Here is an 18,693-nt window from a genome sequence, read left to right as displayed (position 1 = left end):
AAAATCTGTATGTGCGTGCGTCTGTGTCCCCCCCCACGCATCTCGAGAACCGCCTGACTGATCGACTTCAAATTCGGCCTGCGTATCGCAGAGGGATCCGAGGGAGTGATGCGTGGACACAGATACAGAGATCACCATATATGGGCATAAAAGGGACACAGACAGACAAATATCTCCATATATGAGCATAAAAATGACACAGACAGACGGGTACAACGGGTTCTCTGACAACGGGTGCACCGAGTACAACGGGTATTGCATAACCAGAGGGGCATGCTTTCCCAACGGGCATCGTTCCTGACTTGCATCGTTCCTAAGTAGGACGGGGCCCACCGTGCCAATTCCCAGTTTATCCTCCCGTCTTGTGTGCCAACCTCTCGCATGAAGAATCCAGCCACTTCTTTTTACCTGACAGAGTGGATGCGCTTGTGGAGGAACACACGACTCCTCTCAGTTTTGCACCCAGCTGAGCAGACGCCCTGAACAACCTGTAGGTGTTGCTAAGCAACAGAGATCGCCCTCCCCACCCAGCTTCCCACCCACAAACAGGGCCCACAGGAACGTTACCCTTGTGTCACCCGGACACCGCCTGTACCACTCTTAATAGCTTTTGGGGGATATAGGGCTGTAACCAAGTCAGATCACTCATTAAAACATCCAAAAGAAAACGTAATGTCATTATAAAACCACTCAAGGCTGACTTTTTTCTTTCTTTGTTGTCTTCTCCTTCTTCCCTCCAACTTCAGTGCGCCGGGTCCCGCCAAGGTTCTCCATCCCGCCAACCAATCACGAGGTGATGCCCGGCGGCAGCGTCAACCTAACGTGTGTGGCTGTGGGCTCTCCCATGCCCTACGTCAAGTGGATGATGGGCGAGGTGGAGCTCACAAAGGAAGAGGAGATGCCCGTGGGCCGCAACGTGCTGGAGGTCACCAACATCCGCGAGTCTGGCAACTACACCTGCGTGGCCATGTCCTCACTGGGCATGATTGAGGCCACAGCCCAGGTCTCTGTCAAAGGTAAGAGCTCAAGGCCCAACTTCTGTGTATGTGTGTGTGTGTGTGTGTGATTGATTGATTGATTGTTTATTGAATACTTTATTAACAGCAAAAAGTACAGAGGTACAGTTATACAACGATGATACAAAGGATAACACAAAAAGCCCTGAGGGCTTGTTTCCATTGTGGACCTATGTGAACCATGGTGTTTCTGTAGTCCAGGGTTCCATAGCATTGCCTGTTTAGCAGTAAATTAGCAAATGCTTTTAGCATGTAGTAGCACATGCGTATTATATGCTAATACATGCTAACTAGAATATAAAAAACAACAAATCCTTCTATAAATCCCAACGGGCATCGTTCCTGACTTGCATTGTTCCAGAGTAGGTATTAAAGTCTAATAATGGCATGACCTCCCGTCAAGTTTTTAGCTATCGATAGTAAGCTACGCTGTACTATACATGCTGGCTGCTTGTGGGCATGCTGACTAATATGGCGAGGGCCTACGCCTCATTTGGCCTAATGGAAAGTGATTTTTATAAATATTTCACCAATAAGAACAGAAGTGCTTCACAAGATCAATGTTGGCGCAACTAAGAGACTCACTGAAAAACAAATCCAAAAACCTTTTTATTTATTTACATGAATAGATTTTCACTCATGCATGTCATCCTGCATGTAGTGGCATGAACTGTGATTGGCCTACTTTTGAGTGAATGTCTATGTACATCATTGTTGCTCGTCCTGGTTCATAAACCCACAGAGACTGTTGCAGCATATTGGGAAGTAAAAACTAATTTGGCCGTGTGTGTGTCTGTCTTAGTTTGTGCCTCCAGCTGTCCAGTCCAGCGTATCATCTGCCATCTTGCACTCTGTTATCAACTCCTGTCTGTATTGATCCCACTCTCCACTTAGCTGATCAATATCCAGAATGTCACAGTCATTTATATGAGCGGCTACCCCAGCAGAACCCTTTCTTCAAAGACTCCCGCAATAAAGCCTTTTTAGACTTTCTTTTTGTTTTGTCATTTCCTCTCAATAGGAACCATGCACATGCTATTTCCTCTTAACCCGTTAAAACCGGGAAAGCATCTGTGTCATTTTATACTTTGGCTAGTAAAAAATAGCAGATATACAAGCTCATAGCGTGGCACGAAGAGCTTGTAGATCTGCTATTTTTGAAAAATCTTTCAAATCTTTGCTTCCGGGGGCCCTGGAATGCAATATTTTGATATATTTTGCAAAATACATGTAATTTTGGAGGTCCTTGACATGAAAAAGCTTGAGAACCACTGATATACCAAGGATTTAGACTGCAATTGTAGAATCGGCCTCAGGTCTTAATGGGTTAATGTCATGGGCAGCCCGAACCTGAGTTTAGAAAACACATAAATTGCACATCCAGCCAAGCCTGGGAATGGACGTGATGACAGCGTTCATTGCAGCTGTGCTATTAGGATTTGCGTTCAAAAAGCACTCATCTTCTCCAGTGCTTCGCCTGATCGCCTAAGGTCAAAACTGATGTTATTCTCCCTGGGAGCCACTAAAGTGCATTTTAACAATGGTCCTATTAGATGTACCAGACATAGGCAATTTGCCTAGTCTACACCACTAACTGAATATAACGGAACCTAACCCGTGTCTATCTGTCCATCCCCAGCCTTGCCCAAGCCGCCAACCTCCCTCATTGTCACAGAGACCACAGCCACCAGCGTGACACTCACCTGGGACTCGGGCAACCCAGAGCCCGTGTCGTACTACATGATCCAGTACCGGGCCAAGGCGGCCGATGGAGGCTTCCAGGAGGTGGATGGAGTGGCCACCACACGCTATAGCATTGGCGGCCTCAGCCCGTATTCAGAGTACGAGTTCCGCGTCATGGCTGTCAACAACATTGGCCGTGGGCCGCCCAGCGATGCCGTGGAGACGCGCACGGGCGAGCAGGCGCCCTCCTCGCCGCCACTACACGTGCAGGCACGCATGCTGAGTGCCAGTACCATGCTGGTGCAGTGGGAGCCACCCGAGGAGCCCAACGGCCAGATCCGCGGCTACCGCGTCTACTACAGCTCTGACCTGTTGGCGCCTCTCAGTGCCTGGCAGAAGCACAACACAGACGACAGCCGGCTCACCACCATCTCGGGTCTCACCACTGACATCACATATAGCCTCCGCGTTCTGGGTTTCACCTCCGTCGGGGACGGACCGCCCTCGGATGTACTGCAGGTCAAGACCCAGCAGGGAGGTGAGTAACTGAAAAAAACGTGGGTCGTGGGTGGATGAATGGAGGGTGTTTGTGTGTACACTTGAGACTGGTAAGCATGATTAATTTAAGCATGTTTTATCAGGCAACTGGACTTTAAGCCAATTGTAAGAAGCAGCTTATTACTGATGACAGGACAGACTTTGACTTGTTTTTTTTTCTTTTTATAATCCTCACGTCTCCTCTTGCCCCCTCCTTCTGCTCAGTTCCTGCTCAGCCGTCCAGCTTTGAGGCAGAAGCCGAGCTGGACACCCGCATTCTTCTAACGTGGTTGTGGCCGGTCCAGGACCCCATCACTAAGTATGAGCTGGAGTACTGGGAGGTTGGCACTGATAACAAGGTGGGAATAACAACAGGATAACTATTTCATGGTTGCATTTTACTCTGGCCTGCAATGGCCGTCACGTATGCACACACGTCTTGTCTGTCTGTCTTTCTGTCTCAATTTGTAGTGCTCTCATTCGATCTCTCAATCTGTAGTGCTCTCATTCGATCTCTCTCTCTCTCTCATTCTCTCTGTACATCTATCTCCCATACACAAATGCACAATTTCACAACTCACAACTACCGTGAGACTGCAGACAAATGAATCTCTCTCTTTATGATGCAATTTCTTGGAATGGGGCTGCCTCGGCTGAAGCAATGCTGCCGTGGTAATGCAGTCAGCTCCCTGGCCGACAATAAAGAATTACTGTTTTGACTGACGGCACAATTATTCTGCACTGGTTCTCAATGTCATAGCCATGCAATAACCTCTGCTGGACCTGTTGTGGGCTGCAAAATCCCCCCCCCCCCCCCCCACCCTCCAATCAATATGTCCTTTGGATCAGTTTGTCCTCAGTATTGAGGTTCAACTTGGGATATACTTGCTGCACTTTTTTGCCCTTTTGGGATGGAGAAAGTGCTGTTGTGGCATTTAGCCTGCCCAGCCCAGCAGAGAGTGGTTTCATACTTAACAAATACCATCTTGCAGGCCTTAGGACCCAAACATAGCGACATACATTGATGTATCGATCGGGTAGAAGAGAGGTTTAATGGCTTGAGACTGTCCCATAATCAGCAAAGTGGAGGTTTGATCCCCGCAAAAGCAGCCATGTGCCTTTTCAGAGTGTCCCGTACTGGCTCACATTTAAATGCTCGCAATGATGGTTTCATTTCCTCCCTTCTTTCAGATCCACGTGCCCTTTAACCCGGCCGGCTCATATGCTGTGGAGGGCCTGAAGCCGGACACTCTGTACCGCTTCTCCCTGGCAGCTCGCTCTGAAATGGGCCTCGGCGTCTTCACCCAGCCCATCGAAGCTCGCACAGCCCAGTCCTGTAAGTTCACAACCCCCTCTCTCCTGTTTTCTCTTCCCTCTCTCTATCGCTGTCTTTTCCCTCTCCTCCTGTCCTCATTGTCCATTAACCACAGTTGAAGATTCGGTTCAGTTAGCCCATGGTCCGACTGGCGCAGTTTAGGCTTCTTGGTGTGCGATGCGACTTTGTTTTATATGCAGTTTATATACGGAGGTTGAGTCAGAAGGTGTGGGTGACCTGCAACATCAAGTCCATTTCAACACAGCAGCCCTTCTGTCTGACATAACTGCTGACATTCGCTGCTGCTGGCTCAGTCGGCACCACACGTTCACTTGCGTCGCTCTGTGTCAACAACACTAACCCTCCTGTCCTTCCACCTGAGGCCCCGTGTTCAGTGTCAAAAGGTACGTTTCGTGTGTCTACAACCCAACCCCTACCCCGCTACCCCCCTCCCGCTACACCCCCCCTCCCCCCCAGTCCCGCACTTGCAAGCTGTGCAGTGTTATTCTGTTCTGTTCCCAAATCTGTCATTCTGTTTTAACGCTCATTTTTATTAATCGCGACATGTTTTTCTTTCTTTTTTATTTTTTATTTTTTTGAAAGCCAGAGCAATGGATATTCATCCAGCACTAGACTTATGCTCGACACTTGAGCAGGGTTTCATTTCAATCTGCCACCACGTTTCCTTGTAGAACATGACAGTCTCACAAAAGTGTACGCTGGTGTTATCCTCGGTTAAACCAAGCTCGCTGCTACGGCAATGTGTAACACCGGTTCAGGGCAACTTGAGGACCGACAGCCAAGTGATGGAAAAGTGATGTGAGCTTATTTTCTCTCCTCCTTTTCATCTTGCACTTTACAATCCAGAGTGATAATTTAACTGTGTACAAATGGACCTGGGACCCTCCAGGCTTTACACTCTCGCTCTCTCTCCCTGCCTACAAGATGTATATGTACTCTATTTGTTATGCCCTCTTCCCCTGCTACCCTTGCTGAAGTTGACTTTGATGTCGTGGCAGTATTTCTACCGTGTCTTTTTTCTAAATCTGGACTCAGCATCACATCCCATTATGCAGGCATTGTTTTGATTCAGCGTGTCACCTTTTTTTGTGTACGTGTGTCATCGGCGTTGTCAGGGCTTTGTAGTGTCTTTCTCTCTCTGGAGGATTGGTGGCCACCTGCCGTGAATCACTTCCAGTTTGATAAGCGCCCTCATGTTTTTTTCTGAGGGCAGAGTTTCGTGTCCCAGCACTTGCTCAGCAGACTTGATTTGAGCACCATAAGGCCCAATGATTCTACACTTTTCATTGCTCTGCTTATAAAAAAAATATGAAGACATTTCACCGGCATGCTTATATAAACATCTCTCTTTTAATTACTCACCTTTGTTTCATTTTCTTCTACTTTAAAGTTAATTTTATTTGTGCACTGTGGAATAGGTTCACATATGAGTTGTAAATGCATGAAATGTAATGAATGAATGCTCTTGTGTTTGTTCTAATTTGTTTTCAGCATTGTTGTAGTCACCCATTTTAAAATGGTTGATTAGTTGTTTTTTTACCTCTGGACTGCTGAGAGTTGAGCACAAATTGAGTTGAGCGCAAATTTATTTATTTTATTGTGCTTCCTTTATTGATTTTTTATTGGTGCAGAGCTTGTATCTTAGAACGTGGATTAGATATTTCCCCCTCAAACAAACCACAATGTTGGCTTTATTAGATATTAGTAGAGAGTGTAGAGAGACAGGAAATGGAGGTAGAGAGACGGGAGACATGACAGGAGTCAGATTCAAACTCGTGTCTTCGTGACTCACAAGGAGCATGTGGTCTGTGTGCATAATCAACAGGCGGAGGGGGTAACTGACAGGCGCTGTAGAAAACATTTTGAACATTGAAAAATAAATCTTCTCCAATAATGACATGCCCAAAATAGGGATGCCAGGTTGAAAATGGTTAAATCTGTCTGTGAGTATCAACAAGATCTTGTGACTAAATAATAACCACACTGAATCCATTGGAAAAAAATCATTTTCAGTTTCCTCCAAAGTAATGGTTTTGGTCATACAAGATTTCCGCCTGACAGCGACTACATGGAAAACACTAGAATGGAAAGAGCAAGACATTGCAGGAATCTGCAATGTCAGGAAGCTGACTAAAGGCCTGATGCCAAGCACCATGTTTCATGACACGTGCTTTGTGTTTTTAGCTAGTTAGCTTGTCTAGCTAATTGGTCTGATAAGTGCTGAGTTAGTGAGCCCAGAAACTAAAGTTCTACTTTTAGTTTTTGGGTTCACTAACTCAGCACTTATCACACTTCCTCCCTCCCATGTTTCTTAAAATGTATCTATTCTCACAAACTTAGGCCCCCGCCTGATGCTGTCGCTATTCCTCAAACTATGATATGGCCTACTTTAATATCCATTTACTCTTGTATTATTAGCACACTACACAGGCTCTTTCTGCTGCTGTGTTCAGCAAGCATTTATGAATTTTCATCACAAACGGGACTGTTTATAGATAGCAAGAGTGATGAATAACAAGATGTTATTGCAGTCCATTTCTGGTAAAATATGTAACCCTTTGGCTGGATTTGTCTTAATTCTACCTCATTTCCATGTTCAGAACAGAAACCAGTGTATCTCAGTGCTTGTCATCTTCAAAGGCTGGCATATAACGAAGCTTGATAGCTGCTGTCAAGACCTGTTATTTGTCAGCCCTTTGCCTGGCTACTGCATCGATGTGTGAACACCAGTTAAACACTGTCAACACGCGTTCACACAGTGACGTTGTGGGTCTGTGGCCATTTCATCACTCCCCAATCCCCATACATAAATATTAAGAGCCAGTTAGAAAGAGTGTAGATTAGACACGAGACGGAATAATTTATGAGAGCAGCAGCATGTGGTTAAGTCTTTACACCATTATGTTGCATTAAATATTGTGTTTTACTGAAACCGTCTGGTCTGAGATCCCCCATACCCAAACACAAAGCCTCAAACGAGTCAGACGCAGATCAGAGCTCTTCCATGCAAGCACCGCTCCACCAGTCCAGAGGTGTCCGTCCTTGCCTTGGGTTTGTTTACGTTGTTTAGTTTCAGTTTTTTTGTCGTTTCTGTTGTTTTGGCTTGATCCGTGCCCCTCCCCTCCCCCCTTCCTCCTCCTCCTGTGGTTGTGCCCTTCCCTGCAGCCCCCTCCGCCCCGCCTCAGGAGGTGCACCTGGTCAGCGTGAGCTCCACCAGCATCAAGGTGAGTTGGGTGGCGCCGCCGGCCGCCAGCCGCCACGGCGCCATCGTGCGCTACACGGTCAGCTACCAGGCCCCCACGGGCGAGGACACGGAGCGCCACGATGTCACCGGCATTGGGGCCGACGCCACCAGCTACGTACTGGATGGTCTGGAGAAGTGGACAGAGTATCAGGTGTGGGTCAGGGCCCACACGGACGTGGGCCCGGGCCCCGAGAGCGCCGCCGTACGGATCAAAACCAAAGAGGATGGTAGGTTTTGGGTTTTTTTTTGGTTGAAGGGTCGTCTCTCTGAGAACATTCTCTGCTGCTCGAGGGCTGCTCCCCCCCCCCACACCCTACACCCCCTGCTGCTTGCTGCTTCTCTCGTCTCATTACGACTGACACTTTCTCTCTGCAGCGACCTCTCTCTGTGTCCTGTCTGGTCAATTAGGAGGTAATGAGGCGAGAGCATTGGTCACCTATATTTCGCTTCTCTCTCTCTCTCTGTCCGTCTCTTGGCTTGGGTCTCCTCTGTGACTTTCAGACCTTCTATCCACTGCAGGTTCAAGGCTCATCACCTTTCGGGGTCCTATACTCTCCACACCACTTACCATGTTCTTCTCTCTCTCTTTCTCTCTCCCCCCATTTTCTTCTTCTTTGTCCTCATCTGTGGCTCATGCCTGACCCACTCTGCAGCCTGAGAAGTGGAGCAGGGCAACCAACAACCAACTCTCTCTCACTCTCACTCTCTTTCTTCCTCTATCGTTCCCCTCTTTTGTTTTGCAGTGTGATAGAGAGTGGTTGCTCCTAAGAGGCAGCAGTCTATAATTAATGTGTTTGAAGTTTGTCGCAACACAGCTAATTTCATAGCAGAATTAGGGGCATTACAGATGATGCTAGACCTCATGCTCGTCCCGCACATTTTTAATTATTATATTTTTTTCACAGCAGACCGAGGAAAGGGTACAAAGCTAACGGGATGATTTTGACTTATAGCCAAACCCTGGTGCTATCGCTGATAGCAAGTCAATTAAAAAAAAAACTAAGAAAAGAGAGTCATTATTTTGATAGTGGAGCACGGAAGAAAAAATAAAAAAAGCCTTTGCTCAGCATATTTAAATTGTAAACTTATCTGTGTGTGTGTGTGTGTGTGTGTGTGTGCGTGCGTGTGTGTTCCTGCCCCTCTACTTACCCCCCCCCCCCCACCCACAGTGCCAGGTGCACCCCCCAGGAAGCTGGAGGTTGAGGCGGTGAACTCGACGGCCATCCGCGTCACCTGGAAACCCCCCCTGCGGGAGAAGCAGCATGGCCAGATCCGTGGCTACCAGGTCATCTTCTCGCGACTGGAGAACGGCGAGCCGCGGGGGCAGCCCAACATCCTGGACGTGGCTCTGCCGGAGGCCCAGGTAACCTGACGCTCACCTCACCTCTCTGTCTGTATCTGCCTCCCCCCTCAACCCCCCTTCTCCCCTCCCTGTCTAGCTCTCTCTCTTTCATTTCCTGTTCCTCATCTCACCCCCCACCATAATCACTCCAACCACTCACTCCCTTCTCGTGCCTTTCATTCTCTCTCTCTCTCTCTGCCTCTCTCTCTCCCTCACATTTCTTTCCACTCTAAAAATCCACACTTCATTTCCCTGCCGCGTCAGGTGACACGTGTGTCCTAGTTTCTTCATTCGGTTCCTTTTTCGTTCACCCGCGTCGACTGGATGTTCCACCCTTCTTCTTCCACTCAACACGTGACATTTGACTCTAAATTGCCCACAGAGTGAAACCCTCACCCCAGTGCGGGATTAGCAACCGTAACAAGCTCACATGCTAATTCTAATAGCTATTCAATATTTTATGCGTGTATTACAATTGGAAGAGGGGCTTAACCATATCGATGCCCCCTCTCTTTTGTGGGTTTGAGCGGTAATACATACGGAGCCGCCTTGTTACCCTGTTTATAAATTAGTGTTATTTTCCCCCCATACAACACCCTCCGCGCACGCATTAATGCAAGCAGCTGCCGAAACACCCCAAAGCCGAGCGCCGCTCAGCTGAGATGGCTGAGAGATCGTAATCCTGCTGAGGGATTCGCAGGTTCATGAATATCTTAAAACCGAAAGCCTTCGAAAGCCTCCACCCACCCCCTCATCCCTTCTCTACTACGCTCGCTCTCTCTCTCTCTCTCTCTCTCTCAAAGAGAGGAGAGACCAGCCAGGAGGCACTGTTAATGCCTCCTCTGGACTGCTCACCAGGAGCAATGTTTGTGCAAACACATTTGCTCGCCTGCCCCCCACTCCATGCACCCCCACCCCCTGCCAGAAGTGTCTCGTTTAAATGAGCAGGCGTTCCCTGCCCCAGAGAAGTACTACTAAAAATATGCATGAGCAACGCTTGTGAGGAGCATGTGTTGATAAATGCAGCAAACGTAGCATCGTTAAGGGAGACGACCAGCGGGTTGCTGGTTCAGATCTCAGGCGGCACGCCACCGCGGCTGTGCCCTTGAGCGGAAGCTATTAACACTCATTTGCCATGGCAAATAACCCCACTGTGATAAACGGACACCGCAGAGGTTGGAGAGCTGTCAAAAGTCACCTTGGAATGACGCATTGGGCGCGGTAGACCTGAACTATAAGGTGTCTGTTGACACTACAGCTTCTGGTGGGCTGCTTGAGCGATGGCTGGATGATGAATGACATTGCCACGTAGGTGGTGACTAATCTCATGACATTTATCTCGCGAGATTATGTAGATCAAGAATGGAAGCCCACGAATGACGCAGGAAAGATAGGGAAAGGTTGACGTGTGTGGGCATTCACACGTCAACCCTAACCAGTTACCCCCTCAGACTCTCAGCATTGTAACACAGCAGTAGTTTCTGGCAGGTGCTGCTGAGAGGGCTTTGTGATATTGACTTCGTACCCGAGTTTGTTGACAGCTGGGAGGAGAGCATCCTCTGGTCTGTAAGCAGAACACCAGCACAGGCAGCCTCTGTTTAACAGATTTTTTTTTTCTTCTTTATGACAACTTGTTCAACACCTCTGCTTTGGGTTATGGAAAGTGAACTGTACATGAACCCAGCCATCCACCTGTACAGACAATTGTCCTTCATGTCTCATTTGTGCCCGGCCCACAGAAAACACACAAACACGCTGTACTGTAATTTGACATCCGTTGGAGACCTCTCAGTTTTATTTTCCCCACCCACACCCTGTTGAAAACCGGAATTTCAACCTTCCTCCACCGACACAGTGGAATTAAAAAAACAACAATAAATTAACCTCTCTCCTCCTCCTTCTCCACCCTTCCAGTTGGCCCAGAATCCATTTTATGCTGCACCAGTGCCTTGCGTGCGGCTTGGTCACCCCCCGTTTGACTCATCCCGACAGATTAGCTTTTGCACGCTAGCTAGCAGCACTCTGTGACCGACCTGTATGGACCTGCCCAGATAGACTCCATTTAAGAAGGTGTGTGTACGTGCATCCTGTGCATACACACATGCTCAACTGCCATCACTCAGTCCCTCCTTTCTCTCTTGTCTCACTCCGTGCCCATTCACGTTGTCTTCCGAAATACAGCAGTGTGGAGATAACGTGAACGAACCTGCCCATGGTTCTTAAATCATCCTGGTGGGAGGCATTCCATCTGGCTCACAAGAGTTCATGACTCACCCTAGACTCACACAACCCAACTTCCCTTCCCACCCTGCTGATGGAAAAACATGTGAAAACGTGAAAACATAATCCAGTCAGGAGGAAAGCAAGTGGAAAACAGATGCAGGTTTCAACCAAATGTGTGGTCCGTCGCATGACGGTGTCCCGCGGCGAAAATAGCTGACCTACAAGCTCACAACACGACGCAGAGGCAAAGCGCTGTGAGCTTGTAGGTCGGCTGTCATGTGACGAAGTATGAATGGAGCTCTACCTGTGGTTCCCACAAAACTCACACCCAGCACGCCAGTCACAAGCCGACTCTACTGGAGGTCTGAAAAACAATCACCCCACCCTTCCCCCCCGTCTTTCGTTTCCCCTCTATTTTTTCTTGTCTTCGTCTCTCTACACACACTCTTCTGCTCGTGCTCTTCCTCTCTCTCTTCATTTCCATTTCTTACTCTCTTATCTCTCCACCCCACTCTCTTTCACTCTCTCATCTTCTCCCTCTCTCAGGGCCAAGCTGAGAGAAAAACGCCAGGAGGAGAGCGAGACTTGTTTGCGCGTGGGTGGGTTAAGCGTCTCTCTTTACTGTTGAATTGGGAGCCCACACAGCGGCCTAGTTTCACTGTTAAATTTAAGAAACGGTAGGTCTCGTTAACCCCGTGATGCTAACGACCTCTCTTTCACCACCCAAACCTCTACCATGGGGGGGGGGGGGGGGGGAAGCTCTCTCTTTTTTTGTCCACCCATACGATTTCATGTTTGAGTGCCCACACGTGCATGTTTATGTGCGCGCGTAGCGTCTGAGAGCGCGCCGTGCTACGCTTGATTGCGTCTATAGCCTTAGCAACCTCAGGTAGAGTTGAATGGGAAAAAAATAATAATAAAAAAGCACAAGAAAGGAGTAGAAAGCACCTTGGCCCATTTCATTCCATCAGTCATGACAGCGCCTTCTTTTCCTTGTCACTTGCCGGTCTCCCTCCCCTCCCCCCCGGTCCTGTTCATAACCCAACGCATCTCAATGCCCCTTGTCATCACATTTGCATTCGCCCGGCTGCCTGCAAATCACAACGTCTCCCCGTTTCCCCACAAACGAATCTTATCAGCAGTAATGTGATGTGTTTCTGAGTTTCACAGTTTGAGCATTTGAATTATAAAATATAAATGGGGAGGGAGGGGTAATTTAACACCCAAAGTACTTTATTTATTTTGCTTTATCAGAAAGAGAGCATGGCCGCGATGGAAAAGCGATTAAAAACACGATTAAAAACGTGAACGCACTCCCCCCCACAATGCGCCTGCCACCCTCATCTCCGTCAACCTACTGAACGGAGTCCACTGTAAACAAATTAAAGCAATTAGGTGCGGCGCGAAATGTTTTTCGCGGACGTTAAGCAGCAGCTGTGCTCTGGAGCCCCCCCTCCATGTCATGGGAGCATGAGACAGCACTTTTTGATGAGGCTATTCTTCACCAAACAGCCACTACTGAGACCACATTAAAAAAAAAACACAGACTCATTCTGCAGTGATAAAGACCCATCCTCAGAGAGAAGCAGAGAGGAGCGTTTCATTTGCCAATTAGTCCACAGAGAAGCAACACTGATTATGCAGCCTTTGTTTTCAAAGATGTGAATGTGTGTCTGAGTCAAAGACAGGAAGGCAGGGACAGAGAGAGAGAGAGAGAGAGAAGACCAGGAAGGAGATGTTCTTAGCTAGTAGCCTGATGGTCAAATGATGACCTCCACTGACCTCCACCTGTCCCTCTCCTCTCCTCTCCTCTCCTCTCCTCTCCTCTCCTCTCCTCTCCTCTCCTCTCCTCTCCTACATCATTTGTAGTGTAGTGTAGCTCTCTATCCACAGCAGCCCTGGGGGGATCAGGAAGGTGGGGGGTGTTGAGGTGGTAAACCACTTGCGGTCCTGTTCTGCGTCGGTGAGGGTTTTGATGATGTCACCAGGGCCAGCGTAGCCAGCGCTGATAATAGGATTTCACGCTCAGCACCGCCAGAGCCAAAATGGGCTTTCACTTCCCCCTCAGGAATCACTCAGCCAGCCAGCCAAGGCACGGCACAGCAAGGAGAGTATTTTGAAAACACTCATTGAATGGGGAAAAAATAATAGAATAAAATATCATTTTATGCGTGTATTACAATCTTTGGTGAGAAAAAAAACCGTTTTAGTTTCTGCATTATGTCGTCGGTGAGATAGATTCCTTCCTTGAAGGAAGGAGGTTTTATTGGATTCCAAACGGGCGGAATCTATTTAACCTTAAATCAGTAACTATGAAAAATAAATAAAAAGTTCCCATAACCCCTGCCGCTTAACTCGGATATGCGATTCCCGCGCTTGAACGTTTGATAACCCCCAACGTGCCTTCCTTCATTCCTTCCTTCCTTCTTGCCATCTCCCTTTTCTGTGCCGCATGATTGTTGACACATTACATTCATGTATCGCTGGAGTTGGGGAAAAAAAAAAAGGACCAAGTTCTTTCTTTTTTTTATAACCCTTCCTGTTGTGCTTGACTCTGATCCATGTCTCCATCAACCACCACCCCCACCCCCACCACCCCACTCCCCTGTCCTGCATCCTGTTGTCTTGTCTTCTCTTCCCCCTCTCATCAGTGGAATATTGAGGAGTCCGAGGAGCAAGTGAGTAACACCAGCGTGTGTGCTTCTGGGTTTGTGCTGCCGGGCAGCTTCCTCAGCGAATTTGGGAGCTCTGCGTGTGTGGGTGGGTGCGTGTGTGTGCGCGTGTGTGTGCGCACGTGTGTGTATCATGTGTGCGCCTCTTGGGCTCCGTGTGGTCTCTATGTGTTTGTTTGTGTGCGTGCATTCTGTTGAGCTGTGCGTGTGTGTGCGTTTCACACGTATCATGTCATTTGCTCGCCGCCGCGTGTGTGCAAACATCGGGAACGTTTCTAACCACAATCACAACCAGAGTGTGAATTTAATGGATTTTGCATTAACTCATTTTGTGTGTGTGTGTGTGCGTGTGTGTGTGACTCTGATTGACTCAATCAAGCATGACGTTTTAACCTATTGATCATTTTAAACAACGCTTATGCCTCGTACACTTTGCCATTATAGAACAAAGTCCTGGGAACAGCTGAATGTTCACAGGTGAACTGAGGCGGTATTCTTCTTCTGTCATCCAACATAGGCCGCAGTTAAAAAGGGCTGTATGTCACTCCCATGGTGTGATGCTGACGGTAATCATGCTCTCGTAGACCTGCTGTCTCCCCTACTGTTCCAGATGACACAATGACTGTGTGAAGTGTGGACTTATATTGGCCCCCGCGCATCTCTGAGGTTGCCACCAGCCTTTCATGTTATTTTCACTTGACTTGGATGGCAGCTCGCAGCTGTCACATGCTCCCTTCAGTAAATGGCGTATTACGTCGCCTAGATGTCATATTGCACCAGCAGAAATGCAAAACCCACTAACTAAAGTCACATGTTATATAGAGACCTGCCATGAAGATGAGAGAGACAGAGAGAGAAGAAAAATATGGGGGAAATAATAATACAAAATAAAATGAAGCGTATTGCTTTTAAAGCACCCCAAAGTGTTTTATTTGGGTGTTTGATTACCCTCCGTGCAGCCTGTGTTGTATTGCCTAGCCCGCTGGTCTATTCAGGCCTGCTACATGTGTTGTGAGGGCCTTGTCCTGTCACATCCTGTTACTTAGACCGTTCAATCTCCATAAACGGCGATATATATGTCCATCAGCAGCCATGTCTCCTATTGCTGTGTCCTTGTGCAAGACACTAAACCCCCATCTGATCACTTGTTGTTAGATACTGTAAATGTCCAAAGGGAAAGTTAAATATATTCTAGTCAGTTACATGAAAACTTTAAAAACATTTAAATGGACCTATAAGAGATGCTTTGAGTTTTATCAAACTAGTTAATATTCCTGACATGTACTGTAAAGGAAACAACGCTGCTTTATTCACCACCCATTGTTTATGTGTATGAATCAGAGCTATTGGGATGATACAGTACATTTTGATCTATTCATCCAGAATAGCATTCAGTTAAAAAGCACAGCTGCACAGTTTCTCCAGTTGCGCAGAACACATGGCCAGGTTGCCTCCAGCTATAACCCCACGTGGGCTGTGAGCATGGGCTGCTGATGTTTTCCCTCTAATGTTGGTGTTCATTAACACCTGACAGACAGAGCTAGACTATACATTTGATAACTCCTCACCGGTTATTTCCATAGCAGTGCTGTGAAACTAGGCGTCAACTTGCCAAATGAAATGTGACTGGGGCACAGACATAATGTCGACAGCCATCATGCTTGTCCTTTTAACCTGTGACACATTCGCAGGAACAAGTGTCTTGAAACAAGTATTTTTAAGTTTGCTTGAGGGGCAGTCACACTGTCATGATTGCAATTAGCAAAGTCACAAAGCACATTAAGCGCAGGCACGCTAAGAGAAAAAGGAATTTACACGGTAATATCTGCTTTTACGAAACAGTCCTTCTGCTATTGCCATTGTCTATGCAAGTAAGGCTAGTGGTATATATGGAAGCCAGTAGAGAATAATTCATTTCTATGCTTGATAATCTTGGTAATACCCTTCAGTGCTGCTCTAAGCACTTGCTCCAATTGGAAACTTTGAAGACTTGCCTTTTTTCCCCCCCATTCTATTTTCCGCTGAGTTTCAAATGTAATACTAGACCCACAATTTGACCTTGCCAGAATGGGGAAGGGGGGATTCTCTTACGGATCCCACCACCGAGACTCTGAAAGCCATTTTGCATGATTAAAGTAATGAGACGTCTTCCATAAAGTTAAAATGGCTTTATGATACAGTAATTCAGCATTTTCTCCCCCGGTCCCCTCTGTCTCTCTCTCTTAAGGGCTAGTGTGGGAGCACAGAGTGCCCCTTAAAGAGTGAGGCAGTAAAAAACGCTTTGTCAAACAGAGCTGGGTTATATAGACTGCTAAATGTGCTTCCGCGATTAGGAAATTAAACCTTCATTAGTTAAAGAAATGACTGTATAATATTCAGACAGTATTAGGAGGAGGTTTGTAAGGGGCTGGTAGGCACTGGTGCATTAGTCCTCTCTGTAGCCCCACAGAGGCACACACAACTCCAGCATGTGTGCTCAAGCCCCAGGCGGTAATGCTTCTAGTTCTAAGTGGGTGATTGTGTACAAAACATGTACATATATGTGGTTGCGTGTGCATGTGTTGTGTGTGCATGTGTGCGTGTGTGTGTGTGTGTGTTGTTTATATTGACACTATTTAAGAGAGTCAGTCAGTCCTGCAGCAGTTGAACAGTGTATTACCACAGTCTGTTTGCTGTTTGTCTATCTGTGTGTTAATGACTGTCTGAGCGGCTGGTTTGTTCAATACCAGCTACCTTGTCTGTGTCTGTGTTTTTGGCTACAGGCTGTTTGTCGAGCCCAGTTTGCATGGGATCCCAGTGGACTGTAGATAAAAACAAAACAACCTAAAAATCTAACGTAGATGGAACCTTGGAAATGTAGAACAAAGAATTCGGACAGTGTTGAATTAATCTAGAGATGCTTATAAAGAATTTTGCTGTCAATGTGGTTCTATTATTCAATCCATTGACGCATGTGGTGTAGCGTAACAATGGACCCACATGGTATTGTATGGTATCTTTTAAAGCATCTTGTGTTTGAGGTCCCCTGGGCATAATCCCATGCTTATCCATGCTGTTTTGGTTCATTTGTTGGTTGGTTGGTTAATGTGTGCATTATCGTTTTGGCTCGGGAGGTTTTCTTGACCAAGAAAGTCTCTCGACTGGCCCTGCGCTGTAAAATCCGGAGTGTCAATTTAACTCTAGAGAGGGCAAAAATGGACCCTGTCAGAGTTGAATTGACACTCAGGATTTTGCAGTGTACTTGTGGTGGAGTGCCTGTGAAACCTTTCTCCATTACACACCTCTAATGTGTTTACCTGTTTCAGGTGAACGGATCAGGGAAACAGCTACAGGTGGATGGAGAGGGGTGTCTAACCTTTTTGGGGGGCGAGGGGATGCTGTGTGTGCGTGTGCGTGTGCGTGTGTGTGCGCGCGTGTGTGTATGCGTGCGTTTTTGGGGCGATAAGTGCTTTTCGTGTGAGGGGTTGGCATAATTTTTTTCTTTTGGCGACTACGGTGGTGTCCCTCAACTGAAACTTTTTTCCCTGTCAAACTCTGAGCCTTTGGTTTCACGCCCCATTTCACAGGAGGCCATCATCGGAGGATTGCACTCCGAGACAACCTACTCCGTCACTGTGGCGGCATACACCACCAAGGGCGATGGAGCACGCAGCAAAGCCAAAGTTATCACCACCACAGGCGCAGGTAAGAGATGGGGAACCTATAGTCAAGCTGGCGTGTCAGGTTAGGCCTGTGATTCAAGTCACATTCGCCCATTTGCCAACATCCATCTTTTCTTTTTGTTTGACACCTTAAATACTAAAAGCCTCTCTCCCTCATTCAGTAACACTGACTGCCAGTTTGAATCCTCTGTTGAGGTGCTCGTGAGCAACGCGCTTAATCCAGGTCCTCCAATGAAAACTTTACTTTTATTTATTTATTCAACAACACCCAACTCCACTCCCCCATCTATTTCCTTATAGTGCCAGGCAAGCCCACCATGATGATAAGCACCACCATGGGGAACACAGCGCTGATCCAGTGGCAGCCGCCCAAGGAGATGGTGGGTGAGCTCATGGGCTACCAGCTGCAGTACAAGCGCTCTGAGGAGGAGACCTTCACCTCCCGCGAGCTGCGGAGGATAGACGACCACTACACTGTCACCGGACTGCACAAGGGCGCCACCTACATCTTCCGACTCAGCGCTCGCAACCGGGCAGGGACGGGCGAGGCCTACGTCAAGGAGATCAGCACTCCAGAGGATGTCCCCTCAGGCTTCCCTCTCAACATCCGTGTGACAGGCCTGACCACCTCCAGCACCCAGCTAGCCTGGGAGCCTCCGGCGCTGGCCGAGCGCAACGGTAAGATCATCCATTACGTGGTGGTGTACCGGGACATCAACAGCCAACAGAACACCACCAACCGCACGATGGACACGCGCATGACCATTCAGGGACTCAAGCCCGACACCACCTATGACATTCGCGTGCAGGGCTTCACCAACAAAGGCGGCGGACCCATCAGCCCCAGCATCCAGAGTAGGACAATGTCTACATCGCCAGGTAAGAGACACGCCTGATAATGGCATGAATAAATACTCACAGAACGATTGAGTCTTTGGCACCTTGTTCGTTATTCAGTCTTGCTGAAAATAGTCCTTG

The 18,693-nt window shown here is 47.7% G+C and overlaps 1 protein-coding gene across 4 annotated transcripts in view; it reads left to right on the top strand.

The window, feature by feature from the left end:
• ptprfb (protein tyrosine phosphatase receptor type Fb) overlaps positions 1–18,693 on the top strand; it is a 195,314-nt gene that overhangs the window by 123,143 nt on the left and 53,478 nt on the right. For 3 of the 4 annotated variants that reach the window (XM_080440620.1, XM_080440621.1, XM_080440619.1), the window contains exons 7-15: positions 747–1,016; positions 2,656–3,237; positions 3,462–3,595; positions 4,428–4,572; positions 7,738–8,043; positions 8,986–9,179; positions 14,033–14,059; positions 17,620–17,737; positions 18,016–18,594. In XM_080440620.1, coding sequence (XP_080296746.1) covers positions 747–1,016; positions 2,656–3,237; positions 3,462–3,595; positions 4,428–4,572; positions 7,738–8,043; positions 8,986–9,179; positions 14,033–14,059; positions 17,620–17,737; positions 18,016–18,594 — 2,355 coding nt within the window. The remainder of the gene's footprint in view (positions 1–746; positions 1,017–2,655; positions 3,238–3,461; positions 3,596–4,427; positions 4,573–7,737; positions 8,044–8,985; positions 9,180–14,032; positions 14,060–17,619; positions 17,738–18,015; positions 18,595–18,693) is intronic. The other variant, XM_080440622.1, reaches the window with a different exon arrangement.

The sequence above is a fragment of the Gymnoscopelus braueri genome (genome assembly GCF_963280865.1).
Source record: "Gymnoscopelus braueri genome assembly, chromosome: 10".
NCBI classification, from domain to species: domain Eukaryota; kingdom Metazoa; phylum Chordata; class Actinopteri; order Myctophiformes; family Myctophidae; genus Gymnoscopelus; species Gymnoscopelus braueri.
Note: the sequence above shows the minus strand (reverse complement) of the source record. Positions and strands in the feature narration are given on the sequence as shown.